Genomic DNA, 17,288 nt, shown 5'->3' with positions numbered 1-17,288 from the left:
CTTAGACCACTGTGCCCACTCGGGAGCCTTAAAATCTGTAGGTTCTTACCCTCCAGCAGTGACAGCATCATCACCACCATGTCCTGCTGAAGATCCATCAACTCCTTCAGCAGCTCAATCTGACACGAGTCCTAAGGTGCACCAACCGTTGGAAGACTTGCATTAATAATACAATTAGTTAAGTAATAATTAATAATAACATGTATTTATGAAGCATTTTTATGATTTTACAATCTCAATAGCTCAAGTTCCATGCACTAAAAACAAATAACCAAAGACATAAAAAAGACATAACCGAAAACTCAAACAAAGGCATGACCGAAAACCAAAACAAAGACATAACCGAAAACCAAAACAAAGATATAACCAAAAACCAAAACAAAGACATAACCAAAAACCAAAACAAAGACATAACCAAAAACCAAAACAAAGATATAACCAAAAACCAAAACAAAGACATAACCAAAAACCAAAACAAAGACATAACCAAAAACCAAAACAAAGATATAACCAAAAACCAAAACAAAGACATAACCAAAAACCAAAACAAAGACATAACCAAAAACCAAAACAAAGACATAACCAAAAACCAAAACAAAGATATAACCAAAAACCAAAACAAAGATATAACCAAAAACCAAAACAAAGACATAACCAAAAACCAAAACAACGACCAGACGCAACTATCACCAACTTTACTGGAATGTTTTGTGTAGCACTGAGGACACCTAGTTACCTGGGACAGCTTCATCTGCATGTTGGCAAACACATGCAGGAATCCCACCACCGCATCCCACAGTCTGCTGTGGGCCAGACTCTGCTGGTTCCCAATACATGGGCCCTGGGAGGGAGAGAGGGAGGGAGGGGGTGGGAGAAAGGGAGAGAAATGAGGAGAAATGAGGAGGAGGGGGAGGGAAGAAGAGAGGAAAGGGGGAGAGAGAGATTGATAGAAGGACCAAAGGGTGGGGTCACAAAATAGAGTGAATGTTAATGAAGATCCCAGGCCCCACAACAACAAAAAACATTTTAGTGCCATAAAATAAAATACAGATTTGACTATTTGACTATTTGGCTCCATGTGAAACAATGGACAGTCAGAAAGAGTCAGGCCTTACTTACCTGGATGTACTCAGTGAGCGAGTTGAAGATCTGCTTTGCGACAGCTAAGGCTTTGGAGAAGTTGACCTGCCCTGCCTCGTCGATAATGTCTTTCCCAGAATAATACCAGTAGAAGTCACTGATAGATTCCTACAGAGAAGGATAACTATGTCAGTGTGTTGGTGAAACCAAGTCACGTTCTATTTATAGTGTGTGTATGTGAGTGTGTGTGTGTGTGTGTGCGTGTGTGCATGTGTGCATGTGTGCGTGCATGAGTGTGTGTGTGTATGTGTGTGAGTGTGTGAGTGTGTGAGTGTGTGAGTGTGTGAGTGTGTGCGTGTGTGTGTGAGTGTGAGTGTGTGTGTATGTGTGTGTGTGTGTGTGTGTGTGTGTGTGTGTGTGTGTGTGTGTGTGTGTGTGTGTGTGTGTGTGTGTGTGTGTGTGTGTGTGTGTGTGTGTGTGTGTGTGTGTGTGTGTGTGTGTGTGTGTGTATCACCTGAAGGCGTAGCAGATAGTCCACTGTGCTGATGATAATGTTGACTGTCAACGTGTTTCCTGTTTGTGTTCTCAGGAAGTTTTGGAAATCTGTGGCGAAGAACACATTTCGATATTGGGATAACGTGGTTTGAGTGAAGCTATAACAAAACGTACCAATACTTTATTTTACACCAATTTATACAAGTTCTCACCCCCGTTGTGCCCCTCACAGAGCAGTTGTAAAAACCGGAAGAGATCTTTGGTGAAGTCATCATTCGTCAGCACTTTGGAACCTTCGGGATGTGACATAAGTAGGTGAAGAACACTCTCCATAACAACAACGGCTGAATTCGCAAGCAACTAGAGTTTTCACAGTAATCTCATGATTTAGTAATGCATGATTTAGGTGAAAGCCTGAGTTAGACTTTGCGGATATCCAGTTTGGATCGGCACTCATCACTCTTAGACAGGCAGGTGGCTAGCACAAATACAGATACTGCACTCTTGGAAAACAAAGGGGCTATCGAGAACCTAAAAAGGTTCTTCTGCTGTCCCCATAGGAGAACCCTTTGAAGAACTGTTTTGGGTTTCAGGAAGAACCCTTTCGGGTTCAATGTATAACCCTTTCCACTGAGGTTTCTACATGGAACCCAAAACAGGTTCTACCTAGAACCAAAAATGGGTGTAAGTCGCTCTGGATAAGAGCGTCTGCTAAATGACTTAAATGTAAATGTAAATGTAAAAAGGGTTCTCCATTTGGGGAAAGGTGAAGAACCCTCTTGGAAACCTTTTTTCTTCTAAGAGTATGGGTCTGGGTTTGTGTTGCACACAACACCCTTGCTGCATCCAAAGTGCTGATTGTGAAAACTGAAATGAATATTGTGAAACACCAGGACATTTCAGGAAGCTGAAGGTTAGCCAGGTAACTTACACATATAGCATCTAGTATAAGAACAAGACAAGAACACAGGGAACCCCGTTTTTAAGAAGATCATAACACAATGATGGAATGTTCTCCACTTAGAATCATCAAGCGATTCCAAGGTTCCATTTCACAGTACTTCACAATCTTGGGAATTCCAAGTATTTGAATACTGCATTCCATTTCTGGATCAGCTACGTCATCCACATGAAAGTTAAACACAGCTTTGTGAAATAGGCCCCAAGTCCAAAGCACATCAAAGCTTTGCTTTAGCTGTGGACAAGTCTACAAATCATAACCTCCTCAAAGACGTTGATAGCCTGATAGGAGTATCAGTAGCAGAATGTAGATTAGTGATGCAGAGTTAGTAACATATAGAAAACGTTAACAACTACCACTAATAACAGGCATTTATAAAGTAAATCTAGAATTTGACATTTATATTTTATGCATGCATGTTGCATGAATGTACCTCCCTGTAGACCAGAGCAATGAGTTAATGCTTCCAGGTCATCAGGTCAATGAGGCAGGAGAGGTGAAGGTGAGAGAGGGACGATTATGAGCGGTTATGAGAGGATCTTTATTTACCCCGCTGACTGTTGACTGCCATCGATGAGTATTAATGATAGGAGAAGACAAGACACAACAAACAGACGTAAGCAAGAGAAGACATAGAACCTTTTTTTTTTTTTTAAAGGAGAAGAGAAAAAAAAAGTTTAAAAGACAGATGTCTATAGGCCTCATTATGGGCGTGATGTTAAAATGAAGGTGTTTAGGGGAGAGTTATAAAGTGGTATGATATTTAGTGAGTATTTAGGATATTAGTGGAAAATACTACAGTTAACCTATCAAAACGTAAAAATATACAGCAGGGAGAACTGGAGGATAAAGATGTGTTATGTGTGTGGGATGAGGTGTGTTAGGAGAAAGTGTGTGTGTGTGGAATGAGGTGAGTGTGGTAATGTGACCGAGAAGGCTTGTAATCAAGCTAATGCTGCACCATGTGTTAGGTTTCCACTACTTCAGGATGGAGGAAACCCCCCCTGCTTCCAATTTAGGAGTAAAAATATCTCTTGGAAAGGCTTTTAGTGCTTGTGGGGTATTTGTACGTAACCTGACAACATGGGGAGTGTAGATATGTTGATAACTACTGCACTTCTGATCAGCTTAGATTCCTAAACCTGATGAAACTACAGAACAGCTTAGATTCCTAAACCTGATGAAACTACAGAACAGCTTAGATTCCTAAACCTGATGAATCCGAACAGCTTAGATTCCTAAACCTGATGAATCTGAACAACTTAGATTCCTAAACCTGATGAAACTACTGTACAGCTTAGATTCCTAAACCTGATGAAACTACAGAACAGCTTAGATTCCTAAACCTGATGAATCCGAACAGCTTAGATTCCTAAACCTGATGAATCTGAACAACTTAGATTCCTAAACCTGATGAAACTACTGAACAGCTTAGATTCCTAAACCTGATGAAACTACTGAACAGCTTAGATTCCTAAACCTAGATTCCTAAACCTGATGAAACTACTGAACAGCTTAGATTCCTAAACCTGATGAAACTACAGAACAGCTTAGATTCCTAAACCTGATGAAACTACAGAACAGCTTAGATTCCTAAACCTGATGAAACATTTCTTCAGAGAGTGACATTCATCCTGTATAACACATAGCGGGGTTGGGGTCAGTTACGGTTCAATTCAGGAAATGTAACTATATACTTCTACACTTTTTAATTAGGATTTTGGTTTACTTTCTGAATCGAAATGGAATTGACCCCAACACTGATATATAGGTATCATGCCACGAGGCCTTGCAGCCCTGATGACGGTCTGGACAACAACAGGTTAATCCCATGGATCCTGACTCTACCACTACTGCAACACAAGCCGTAAAAACAACGTACACCGAAAATATCAAACATACAAGGTCAAATGCAATTTGATTTGATATTACTGTAGCTAGGAGCATTCTTTATGAAGATAATTTGATATTACTGTAGCTAGGGGGCATTCTTTCTGTAGATAATCTGATATTACTGTAGCTAGGGCATTCTTTCTGTAGATAATCTGATATTACTGTAGCTAGGGGCATTCTTTCTGTAGATAATCTGATATTACTGTAGCTAGGGGCATTCTTTCTGAAGATAATCTGATATTACTGTAGCTAGGGGCATTCTTTCTGTAGATAATCTGATATTACTGTAGCTAGGGGCATTCTTTCTGTAGATAATCTGATATTACTGTAGCTAGGGGCATTCTTTCTGTAGATAATCTGATATTACTGTAGCTAGGGGCATTCTTTCTGTAGATAATGTGATATTACTGTAGCTAGGGGCATTCTTTCTGAAGATAATCTGATATTACTGTAGCTAGGGGCATTCTTTCTGTAGATAATCTGATATTACTGTAGCTAGGGGCATTCTTTCTGAAGATAATCTGATATTACTGTAGCTAGGGGCATTCTTTCTGAAGATAATCTGATATTACTGTAGCTAGGGGCATTCTTTCTGAAGATAATCTGATATTACTGTAGCTAGGAGCATTCTTTATGAAGATAATCTGATATTACTGTAGCTAGGGGCATTCTTTCTGAAGATAATCTGATATTACTGTAGCTAGGGGCATTCTTTCTGAAGATAATCTGATATTACTGTAGCTAGGGGCATTCTTTCTGAAGATAATCTGATATTACTGTAGCTAGGGGCATTCTTTCTGTAGATAATGTGATATTACTGTAGCTAGGGGCATTCTTTCTGAAGATAATCTGATATTACTGTAGCTAGGGGCATTCTTTCTGAAGATAATCTGATATTACTGTAGCTAGGGGCATTCTTTCTGAAGATAATCTGATATTACTGTAGCTAGGGGCAGATAATTTGACACGAACATGTAAAACACGGCAGAGAGAGATAAGACAAATGTCATGCTTCAGCATTAGCCATTTGAAAGGAGGTTGCTGATTTGCTGAGCAGTAAGTGAAATCTGTGCGCGTTGATCCTTGAAGTTTTAGATTCTCTGAGTAAAGACACGCTAAGACAGCAGCTACAATAGCTCTTGAACCTATTGCTGAGAAGAAGAGGAGAAAAAAGAAGCTCAACATGTTTTCTACGTAAAGATACTCCAAGTGTGAAACAGCAACCAAGAGAGCGAGACAACTCTTGGAACCTACAACTCTTGGAACCTACAACTCTTGGAACCTACAACTCTTGGAACCTACAACTCTTGGAACCAATGGCTGAAGGGAAAAGGGAAAAAAAAAAACTACAATTGAACACTGAAATGTTAAACTACTTATTAAAGCTATGGGGTAGAACATCAGTTGGCCATCACTTCTCTTTACGTACAGGATCCTTCATCTGTCACCATCCCCAGACCTTCCGCTTTATTCTGTCTCTCAAAGGCATTTAAGTCCAGGACACTGTAAAGGGTATGGAGATAAGACACACAGTGAAAGAGAGAAATAGTACGCTGGGGATAAAGAATAAGAATGACATAAACCGTGGTCATAGGGACTACGAGGGTCCCTTCATCATGTCATTGGGTATAATCAACATGCTTATCGATAAATTACAATATTTTAATTGATCAAAAGTCTATTATCATTCCCAGGCAGTTCCCAGACGAGATCTGTCCTCTGGATTATTTGGGTAGCGTAGTCACGGTTACCTGCAGGACTGCATGAGGCCTGACAAACTCTTGAAAAAGCCTGCATCTCTTTTCTCTTTCAGATAATCCAGCATTTTCTGCAAAACAATGGAAACTAGCGTCTTTCATGCACAGAAACCCTTGGTAAAACGTGATGATGTAATACATCTCTGGTATTGATGTGTAACATACACAGTACTACATCTATGGTAATGTAATGTAGTCTATCTAACCTGCTGGACCAGCACGTTGCCTCCGTTGAGGATGGAGATGCCCAGTTTGAGGGTGCAGGTCACCATAGGACCTAGTCGACCTGGGGACAAAAGAGGAGTAGAGTTGGATTAAAATATTATCTGGGGGTGAACATGCTGTGTAGTACACAAGGCTCTGATGTTTCACCTGAACATCCTCATCTGTACTGTAGATAAAGAACATCCTCACCTGTACTGTAGATAAAGAACATCCTCACCTGTACTGTAGATAAAGAACATCCTCACCTGTACTGTAGATAAAGAACATCCTCACCTGTACTGTAGATAAAGAACATCCTCACCTGTACTGTAGATAAAGAACATCCTCACCTGTACTGTAGATAAAGAACATCCTCACCTTTACTGTAGATAAAGAACATCCTCACCTGTACTGTAGATAAAGAACATCCTCACCTTTACTGTAGATAAAGAACATCCTCACCTGTACTGTAGATAAAGAACATCCTCACCTGTACTGTAGATAAAGAACATCCTCACCTGTACTGTAGATAAAGAACATCCTCACCTTTACTGGCGCTGATCATCTGTAGCACCATCTCAGCAGCCCCGCGGGCGTGGAGCCTGGCCTGCTGGTACAAGATCTTCTGTTTCTCCATCTCCTTCTCCTGTGGGCCCAAAGTGGAATGGCGGATCATTTAATGATCATACGCAAATAAAAGCCAAACTCTCTACAGCAGTCAGCCGTAGTCTCTGTTCATTAAAAACCGGTCCTCATAGTTCATACGTCGATTGTCTATAATCCTGAAGGGTTAAAATACACAATCAAACATAATCTCAGAGAGACATTCACACATTTCACAGGAAAGTGGCAACATCAACGGTCTTACAGCTGCTGGATACAAAAGGACAAAGCTGATGTATAAAAGATACAGTACTGAAAGGTTGAATGGAACATGGTTGTCACAGCGACAATGACATTTCAACCATTGGCTGGTCTTTGTCAGCTGACACCGTAGACATGGGAAGTTATCAGTTGTAGCCAGTGCTGTTGATTAAAATCCTGTCTCATCTCGGTCTCATCATCCACAAGTCAGATATTTATCAAGGATAAAAGGCACAGACTGGGTTCAGACAGATTGAGACTGGGTTCAGACAGATTCAGACTGGTTTCAGACAGATTCAGACTGGGTTCAGACAGATTCAGACAGATTCAGACTGGGTTCAGAGAAATTCAGACTGGGTTCAGAGAGATTCAGACTGGGTTCAGACAGATTCAGACTGGGTTCAGACAGATTCAGACTGGGTTCAGACAGATTCAGACTTGGTTCAGACAGATTCAGACTGGGTTCAGACAGATTCAGACTGGGTTCAGACAGGTTCAGACAGATTCAGACTGGGTTCAGACAGATTCAGACTGGGTTCAGAGAAATTCAGACTGTGTTCAGAGAAATTCAGACTGGGTTCAGACAGGGTTCAGACAGATTCAGACTGGGTTCAGACTGGGTTCAGACTGGGTTCAGACAGATTTGATTAAAAAGTATCTAAGGCTTTAAGCCTGGGGGTTAGTGATACAAGGACAGACAGGTTGAAACCTCAAATGTCTTCTCTTTCCCCTCTTCCTCTTCTTCCTCCTCTTCATCCTCTGCACAACTCTGAGGAGATAGAGGAGGAACATGTTATAGTTAGGACAACTGATAATTATTTTTATTTAACTCGGCATGTCAGTTAAGAACACATTCTTATTTTCAATGACGACCTAAGAACAGTGGGTTCGATTATGAACCCACTACTTCAGTCGGATTATGAAAGTATGTGTTTACACAGGCAAGCCCAGTTCTGATCTTTTGCCACTAATTGAGCTTTTGACCAATCAGATCAGATGTTTTGCCAATAGTTGGGCAACAGATCAGAACTGGGCTGCCTATGTAAACGCAGCCAAAGTGTGCTCAGATTTTCAGTTGCGTACCTTTGCCATCATGTCTGCATACGCAATATATAACGGATCTTCTTCCAGGAAGCTGGAGAGAATAACATATTATCCAATCATTATCATGACTTGTATCAGGTTTGTAAAGTAAACAAACACAAATAAGTTAAGATCACACAATTCTTTGTATTTAAGTAAGATAAAAAAAAACACTTGTTCACTAGGTTGATTGATTAATTGATCGATTGAGTGATTGGTTGATTGACTCAATGTCAAAATAAAATGTTAAATAAAAAACATTGGTTGATTGCAGTGATGAAAAGTACTTAAGTTAAAGTACTTTAAAGTACTACTTAAGTAGTTTTTTGGGTATCTGTACTTTACTATTTATATTTTTGACAACTTTGACTTTTACTTCCCTACATTCCTAAAGATAATGATGTACTTTTTACCTCATACTTTTTCCCTGACAGCCAAAAGTAAAAGTACTCATTACATTTTGAATGATTACTGTAGCAGGACAGAAAAGTGTCCAATTCGCACACTTATCAAGAGAATATCCCTGGTCATCCCTACTGCCACTGATCTGGTGGACTGACTAAACACAAATGCTCAGTTTGTAAATGATGTCTGAGTGTTGGAGTGTGACCCTGGCTATCCGTCAATAAATATAAACAAGAAAATTCTGTAGGAATTTTAAATTATTTGTACTTTTACTTTTAATAAGTATATTTCAACAAATACATTTACTTTTGATACTTAAGTATATTTAAAACCAAATACTTTAAAACTTTTACTGTATTAGTATTTTACTGGGTAACTCATTTTACTGGAGCCATTTTCTACTAAGGTATATTTACTTTTACTCAAGTATAAGTATTGTGTACTTTCTCCACCACTGATTGATTGGTCATTCCCTCCTACCTTCTCTCTGTGAGGGCATTGTGGCTGAAGTGAAGGATAAGCTGATGAAGAGGGTCTGGCTGGATCTCAACCTCCTCCTCTTCCTCCTCCTCCACGATCTTCATTGGGGTTTTCTACACAGACATCCCGCAAGAGACAGGGGTTAGCTCTGTTCTGAACCTGGCCTTTCCACTAGAGACTACACCCTGCTGGTTAAATACAGGGGTTATCTCTGTTCCTAACCTGGTCTTTCCACTAGAGACTACACCCTTCTGGTTAAATACAGGGGTTATCTCTGTTCCTAACCTGGTCTTTCAACTAGGGACTACACCCTGCTGGTTAAATACAGGGGTTATCTCTGTTCCTAACCTGGTCTTTCCACTAGAGACTACACCCTGCTGGTTAAATACAGGGGTTATCTCTGTTCCTAACCTGGTCTTTCCACTAGAGACTACACCCTGCTGGTTAAATACAGGGGTTATCTCTGTTCCTAACCTGGTCTTTCCACTAGAGACTACACCCTTCTGGTTAAATACAGGGGTTATCTCTGTTCCTAACCTGGTCTTTCCACTAGAGACTACACCCTTCTGGTTAAATACAGGGGTTATCTCTGTTCCTAACCTGGTCTTTCCACTAGAGACTACACCCTGCTGGTTAAATACAGGGGTTATCTCTGTTCCTAACCTGGTCTTTCCACTAGAGACTACACCCTTCTGGTTAAATACAGGGGTTATCTCTGTTCCTAACCTGGTCTTTCCACTAGAGACTGGCTAAATACAGGGGTTATCTCTGTTCCTAACCTGGTCTTTCCACTAGAGACTACACCCTGCTGGTTAAATACAGGGGTTATCTCTGTTCCTAACCTGGCCTTTCCACTAGAGACTGGTTAAATACAGGGGTTAGCTCTGTTCTGAACCTGGCCTTTCCACTAGAGACTACACCCTGCTGGTTAAATACAGGGGTTATCTCTGTTCCTAACCTGGTATTTCCACTAGAGACTACACCCTTCTGGTTAAATACAGGGGTTATCTCTGTTCCTAACCCGGTCTATCCACTAGAGACTGGTAAATACAGGGGTTATCTCTGTTCCTAACCTGGCCTTTCAACTAGAGACTACACCCTGCTGGTTAAATACAGGGGTTATCTCTGTTCCTAACCTGGTCTTTCCACTAGAGACTACACCCTGCTGGTTAAATACAGGGGTTATCTTTGTTCCTAACCTGGTCTTTCCACTAGAGACTACACCCTTCTGGTTAAATACAGGGGTTATCTCTGTTCCTAACCTGGTCTTTCCACTAGAGACTACACCCTTCTGGTTAAATACAGGGGTTATCTCTGTTCCCAACCTGGTCTTTCCACTAGAGACTGGTTAAATACAGGGGTTATCTCTGTTCCTAACCTGGCCTTTCCACTAGAGACTGGTTAAATACAGGGGTTATCTCTGTTCCTAACCTGGCCTTTCAACTAGAGACTACACCCTGCTGGTTAAATACAGGGGTTATCTCTGTTCCTAACCTGGTCTTTCCACTAGAGACTACACCCTTCTGGTTAAATACAGGGGTTATCTCTGTTCCTAACCTGGACTTTCCACTAGAGACTACACCGTTCTGGTTAAATACAGGGGTTATCTCTGTTCATAACCTGGCCTTTCCACTAGAGACTACACCCTGCTGGCTAAATACAGGGGTTATCTCTGTTCCTAACCTGGTCTTTCCACTAGAGACTGGTTAAATACAGGGGTTATCTCTGTTCCTAACCTGGCCTTTCCACTAGAGATGACACCCTGCTGGTTAAATACAGGGGTTATCTCTGTTCCTAACCTGGCCTTTCCACTAGAGACTACACCCTGCTGGTTAAATACAGGGGTTATCTCTGTTCCTAACCTGGCCTTTCCACTAGAGACTACACCCTGCTGGTTAAATACAGGGGTTATCTCTGTTCCTAACCTGGTCTTTCCACTAGAGACTACACCCTGCTGGTTAAATACAGGGGTTATCTCTGTTCCTAACCTGGCCTTTCCACTAGAGACTACACCCTGCTGGTTAAATACAGGGGTTATCTCTGTTCCTAACCTGGCCTTTCCACTAGAGACTACACCCTTCTGGTTAAATACAGGGGTTATCTCTGTTCCTAACCTGGTCTTTCCACTAGAGACTGGCTAAATACAGGGGTTATCTCTGTTCCTAACCTGGTCTTTCCACTAGAGACTGGTTAAATACAGGGGTTATCTCTGTTCCTAACCTGGCCTTTCAACTAGAGACTACACCCTGCTGGTTAAATACAGGGGTTATCTCTGTTCCTAACCTGGTCTTTCCACTAGAGACTACACCCTGCTGGTTAAATACAGGGGTATCTCTGTTCCTAACCTGGTCTTTCCACTAGAGACTACACCCTGCTGGTTAAATACAGGGGTATCTCTGTTCCTAACCTGGCCTTTCCACTAGAGACTACACCCTGCTGGTTAAATACAGGGGTGATCTCTGTTCCTAACCTGGTCTTTCCACTAGAGACTGGTTAAATACAGGGGTTATCTCTGTTCCTAACCTGGCCTTTCCACTAGAGACTACACCCTGCTGGTTAAATACAGGGGTTATCTCTGTTCCTAACCTGGTCTTTCCACTAGAGACTACACCCTTCTGGTTAAATACAGGGGTTATCTCTGTTCCTAACCTGGTCTTTCCACTAGAGACTACACCGTTCTGGTTAAATACAGGGGTTATCTCTGTTCCTAACCTGGTCTTTCCACTAGAGACTACACCCTGCTGGTTAAATACAGGGGTCATCTCTGTTCCTAACCTGGCCTTTCCACTAGAGACTGGTTAAATACAGGGGTTATCTCTGTTCCTAACATGGTCTTTCGACTAGAGACTGGTTAAATACAGGGGTTATCTCTGTTCCTACCCTGGCCTTTCAACTAGAGACTACACCCTACTGGTTAAATACAGGGGTTATCTCTGTTCCTAACCTGGTCTTTCCACTAGAGACGACACCCTGCTGGTTAAATACAGGGGTTATCTCTGTTCCTAACCTGGTCTTTCCACTAGAGACGACACCCTGCTGGTTAAATACAGGGGTTATCTCTGTTCCTAACCTGGTCTTTCCACTAGAGACTGGTTAAATACAGGGGTTATCTCTGTTCCTAACCTGGTCTTTCCACTAGAGACTATACCCTGCTGGTTAAACACAGGGGTTATCTCTGTTCCTAACCTGGTCTTTCCACTAGAGACTGGTTAAATACAGGGGTTATCTCTGTTCCTAACCTGGTCTTTCCACTAGAGACTACACCCTGCTGGTTAAATACAGGGGTTATCTCTGTTCCTAACCTGGCCTTTCAACTAGAGACTACAGCCTGCTGGTTAAATACAGGGGTTATCTCTGTTCCTAACCTGGCCTTTCCACTAGAGACTACACCCTGCTGGTTAAATACAGGGGTTATCTCTGTTCCTAACCTGGTCTTTCCACTAGAGACTGGTTAAATACAGGGGTTATCTCTGTTCCTAACCTGGTCTTTCCACTAGAGACTATACCCTGCTGGTTAAACACAGGGGTTATCTCTGTTCCTAACCTGGTCTTTCCACTAGAGACTGGTTAAATACAGGGGTTATCTCTGTTCCTAACCTGGTCTTTCCACTAGAGACTACACCCTGCTGGTTAAATACAGGGGTTATCTCTGTTCCTAACCTGGCCTTTCAACTAGAGACTACAGCCTGCTGGTTAAATACAGGGGTTATCTCTGTTCCTAACCTGGTCTTTCCACTAGAGACTACACCCTGCTGGTTAAATACAGGGGTTATCTCTGTTCCTAACCTGGCCTTTCAACTAGAGACTGGTTAAATACAGGGGTTATCTCTGTTCCTAACCTGGTCTTTCCACTAGAGATGACACCCTGCTGGCTAAACCATGTTATTTACTCACCACTCAACATTGATCACATTATTACATTAGTAATTGAAGCTTCAAGCCATTACTTTTTTTGGACGACTTCCAACGTTTCTGAACTCAGAGTCAGAGAGGTTGGCTACTGGGTTGTTTAACACGCCATGCATAATCATGCCCATTATAGTCACACTGTTTATGGAGCATCCCATGCTAGCATGCTCAGATGAATGCCTGCAATGGTGGTAGTGATCTGGATTTTTACTGATGATTGTATCCATGAGAAGGACAGGATAGGGACACTGTCAAATGAATGGACCAGAGTATGATCAGTATGGCACATCGTAGGAAAACTTTTTGACAACAAAACTGTGTTCTAATTACGTGGAATTCCTCTCCTTTTCACTCAGTTTCAAAATGTCATCTTCCTACTGAACAATACCCATCACTGACAAAGCAGTATCAGTGTTAGAGAGGTCAATGATGAGTATAATGTCAAAATATGTTCGTTACTCACCAAATATGTACTTCCAGGAAATGTCTAAATAAAACTGTACAAGCAATCTAACATATGCCTATTTGGCAGCTCAAATGTAATGAGTTGGGGTAGACTTCCGAACCGTACAGTATAGCAGCCATAAGTGATTTACATTGGAGGTGCCGAATAGGCTGTTGCTCAGTAACAAACATATTTTGACATTATCAAGCTTGCAGAACTGTCTAATTGGAAGTTTGAATCATCTGAGATTATTATCAAGCTTGCAGAGCTGTCTAATTGGGAGTTTGAATCATCGGAGATTATTATCAATCTTGCAGAGCTGTCTAATTGGGAGTTTGAATCATCGGAGATTATTATCAAGCTTGCAGAGCTGTCTAATTGGGAGTTTGAATCATCGGAGATTATTATCAAGCTTGCAGAGCTGTCTAATTGGAAGTTTGAATCATCTGAGATTATTATCAAGCTTGCAGAGCTGTCTAATTGGGAGTTTGAATCATCGGAGATTATTATCAAGCTTGCAGAGCTGTCTAATTGGGAGTTTGAATCATCGGAGATTATTATCAAGCTTGCAGAGCTGTCTAATTGGGAGTTTGAATCATCGGAGATTATTATCAAACTTGCAGAGCTGTCTAATTGGGAGTTTGAATCATCTGAGATTATTATCAAGCTTGCAGAGCTGTCTAATTGGGAGTTTGAATCATCAGAGTTTATTATCAAGCTTGCAGAGCTGTCTAATTGGGAGTTTGAATCATCAGAGATTATTATCAAGCTTGCAGAGCTGTCTAATTGGGAGTTTGAATCATCAGAGATTATTATCAAGCTTGCAGAGCTGTCTAATTGGGAGTTTGAATCATCAGAGATTATTATCAAGCTTGCAGAGCTGTCTAAATGGGAGTTTGAATCATCAGAGATTATTATCAAGCTTGCAGAGCTGTCTAGTTGGGAGTTTGAATCATCGGAGATACCTGGGAGTTAAAGAGGAGACCTGTCATACTCACCGTCTCCATCACACAGATACTGGGCCAGCAGACTATTATGGGCCAGCAGACTATTATGGGCCAGCAGACTATTATGGGCCAGCAGACTATTATGGGCCAGCAGACTATTATGGGCCAGCAGACTATTATGGGCCAGCAGACTATTATGGGCCAGCAGACTATTATGGTCCAGCAGACTATTATGGCCAGCAGACTATTATGGGCCAGCAGGCTATTATGGTCCAGCAGACTATTATGGTCCAAGAGATGCTGCACAACTAAATAAAGTGTGCGGACAATGATGATGATGATGATGATGATGAATGACGTGGTGTTACATCCTGGCCTGCTCATTGTATATTCTTCCCCCGTGTCGTGTTTTATGACATAATGCAGTACTGTATAAATATGTCTATCTATCCTTACAGCTGTACACCTATATATTTACAGAGAGATCAATGACATTTTCAATACTTGACACAACTCTGCATGATCCAGACTGAGATGTGCGCGAGCATGCTACCCGAAGACTTCACTTGATCACGTCAACATCAATCACTACAGACTTACAGTTACAGCAGAGACCGTACCGTACAACATCTAAATGGTCGACGTCAGACATCAAACATTAAACACCTATTGAGGGCTGTAGCCGCCCCTCTTACCACAGTAGTAGTAGTAGTAGTGGTGAGATAGCCCATGCCGTAGCCTGTTTTTCTAGCCACGTGCTTTGCTGCGGAGACAGAGCCATTGCTGCCACTGAGTCTCCTGAGGTTGAGCCTGTCATGTCTGTCAAGGCTCTGCCGGTAGCGAGCCACAAAGCTAGAGAGAGCGCGGGGGCCTCGGGAACCTCTGGGGGCCCAAGTCGAGGTCCCCGGACCCAGGCGGACCGGGAAGCGATCCCGATCCCGAAGTTGGACGGCGGGCATCGTGCTCAAGAGGCTGTCAGCGAAGAGGGCGGGTAGGGGTGCGGTGCCAACACAGGGCACAGGGGGCAAGGCTGAGGCTAGGGCTGAGGTGGTGGCAGACACCATCGCAACATGCCCAGTACTTACTGCCAGGTCCTGCACTAGCTTCTCCTCAAAGGAGTACTCCTCTGTCTCTATCCATAGTCTCACATAGCCCAACACGAAGAGATTAATAGAACGATGCCTAGGGAAGGAGGGAGGAGAGGAGGACGAGAGGAGAGGGAGAAGGGGAGTGGAAGATGGGGAAGGGGAGTGGAAGATGGGAGAATGAGATTAAGGTGTGTCCAAGTAGATTTTGGAAGAGGAAGGAGTAAAGATGTGAGGGTGTAACAGGAAGGAAGAGCATTCCAGGGTGGTGATTGGTCGATATGGGAGCTGGCTCTTCTGACTGGTCATCCTTGATGGCTTAATTAGCATACAGAAACTGGCTGAGGATGTTGTTAAAATTATATATAAAAACACTGAACACTGTATTCAAATATTATGTCAGTTAATAAATGATACATAAAGCTAAAAAAAAACATTCATAATGTTACTCAAATCACATGAGACAAAACATTCCACGATTCTAAGACATAATGATCTTTATGTAAACTAGCTAAATGCTTCCTGGATTGCTCATTGATTGACCACTGATTGGTTGTTAGCTGAGGCTGACCAATCAGAATCAACAGTGCAGTAAACTGGAGGTTGGTTGTGGTAGGTGCAGTAGGTAGGTGGTGTTGACTGTTCGGTCAGCCCACAGTCTGGAGGATAAGATGGAGGAGGGGAGAGAGGTGAAGCATTCACCTAGCCTGGGTGCCAGTCTGTTTGCCATGACAATTCCACGAGGAGTTGGCAAGAGAACAGCAACAGACGAACACTCAGGCTAGCATTCAGCCTGGACGTTTCACATTACCGTTAATACGGAGAACAGGCGGTCAAAATTTGATTCAGCGAACGTCTTTTCCAGCCAAACGTACCGATAGCCGTTCAGGAAGTAATTGTTAATTTTGTATCTGAGGAAAAAGGTGTTGAAGGTGGTGTGCAACAGAGAGAAATAACAAAGAAGGACAAGGTTAGGGAGGTGGAGAGGGAGATAGTTAACAGCATGCCACCAACTTCACCGAGAGATAACAGAGATACAGGACTGGAACGTCACGTTTTGATTCGATGGAGACAATAGCACCATGTATGACAACTGAGGACTTTTTTTCTGGGGATAGTTGTCGTCACAGCTACAAAGTCTCAAACTCATATTCCTTTCACGTATCTCATTTAGTTGACAGAGACAATTTAGGCCTCCAGTTTTTCCATCAGGGTACCTCTAATTGTCCTGAGTCGTGTGTAAGTGTGATTAGAAGTCTGTCTTACCTGGGGAGGTTGTAGAGAGGAGCCATACGGAAGCAGGCCACCACGGCACGCTTACGTTGTTTGGACAGCAGCTTCTGAAACACACACTTCTTCATCCTCAGAGGCTGCTCCACCTAGTGGACAAAACATTACATCTCAAAACATGACGTCTTACGGACATTACGTCTTATGGACATTACGTCTCATGGACATTACATCTTATGGACATTACGTCTTATGGACATTACGTCTCAAAACATTACGTCTTATGGACATTACGTCTTATGGACATTACGTCTCAAAACATTACGTCTTATGGACATTACGTCTCATGGACATTACGTCTTACGGACATTACGTCTCATGGACATTACGTCTTATGGACATTACGTCTCATGGACATTACGTCTTATGGACATTACGTCTCAAGGACAT

At 42.1% G+C, this 17,288-nt stretch overlaps 1 protein-coding gene across 5 annotated transcripts in view; it reads right to left on the bottom strand.

The window, feature by feature from the left end:
- Positions 1–17,288, bottom strand: part of LOC123995404 (ryanodine receptor 3-like) — a 295,285-nt gene that overhangs the window by 25,984 nt on the left and 252,013 nt on the right. For all 5 annotated transcript variants that reach the window (XM_046298980.1, XM_046298984.1, XM_046298981.1 and 2 more), the window contains 14 exons: positions 16,875–16,987; positions 15,609–15,705; positions 9,223–9,335; positions 8,338–8,389; positions 7,964–8,023; positions 6,937–7,036; positions 6,393–6,472; positions 6,181–6,257; positions 5,859–5,932; positions 1,788–1,868; positions 1,595–1,683; positions 1,120–1,248; positions 737–841; positions 50–131 (listed from right to left, as the gene is read on the bottom strand). In XM_046298980.1, coding sequence (XP_046154936.1) covers positions 50–131; positions 737–841; positions 1,120–1,248; positions 1,595–1,683; positions 1,788–1,868; positions 5,859–5,932; positions 6,181–6,257; positions 6,393–6,472; positions 6,937–7,036; positions 7,964–8,023; positions 8,338–8,389; positions 9,223–9,335; positions 15,609–15,705; positions 16,875–16,987 — 1,252 coding nt within the window. The remainder of the gene's footprint in view (positions 1–49; positions 132–736; positions 842–1,119; positions 1,249–1,594; positions 1,684–1,787; positions 1,869–5,858; positions 5,933–6,180; positions 6,258–6,392; positions 6,473–6,936; positions 7,037–7,963; positions 8,024–8,337; positions 8,390–9,222; positions 9,336–15,608; positions 15,706–16,874; positions 16,988–17,288) is intronic.

Source organism: Oncorhynchus gorbuscha, linkage group LG14 (assembly GCF_021184085.1).
Source record: "Oncorhynchus gorbuscha isolate QuinsamMale2020 ecotype Even-year linkage group LG14, OgorEven_v1.0, whole genome shotgun sequence".
Classification (NCBI taxonomy): Eukaryota; Metazoa; Chordata; class Actinopteri; order Salmoniformes; family Salmonidae; genus Oncorhynchus; species Oncorhynchus gorbuscha.
The sequence above is the reverse complement of the archived record's forward strand: the minus strand, read 5'-3'. Positions and strand labels throughout refer to the sequence as shown.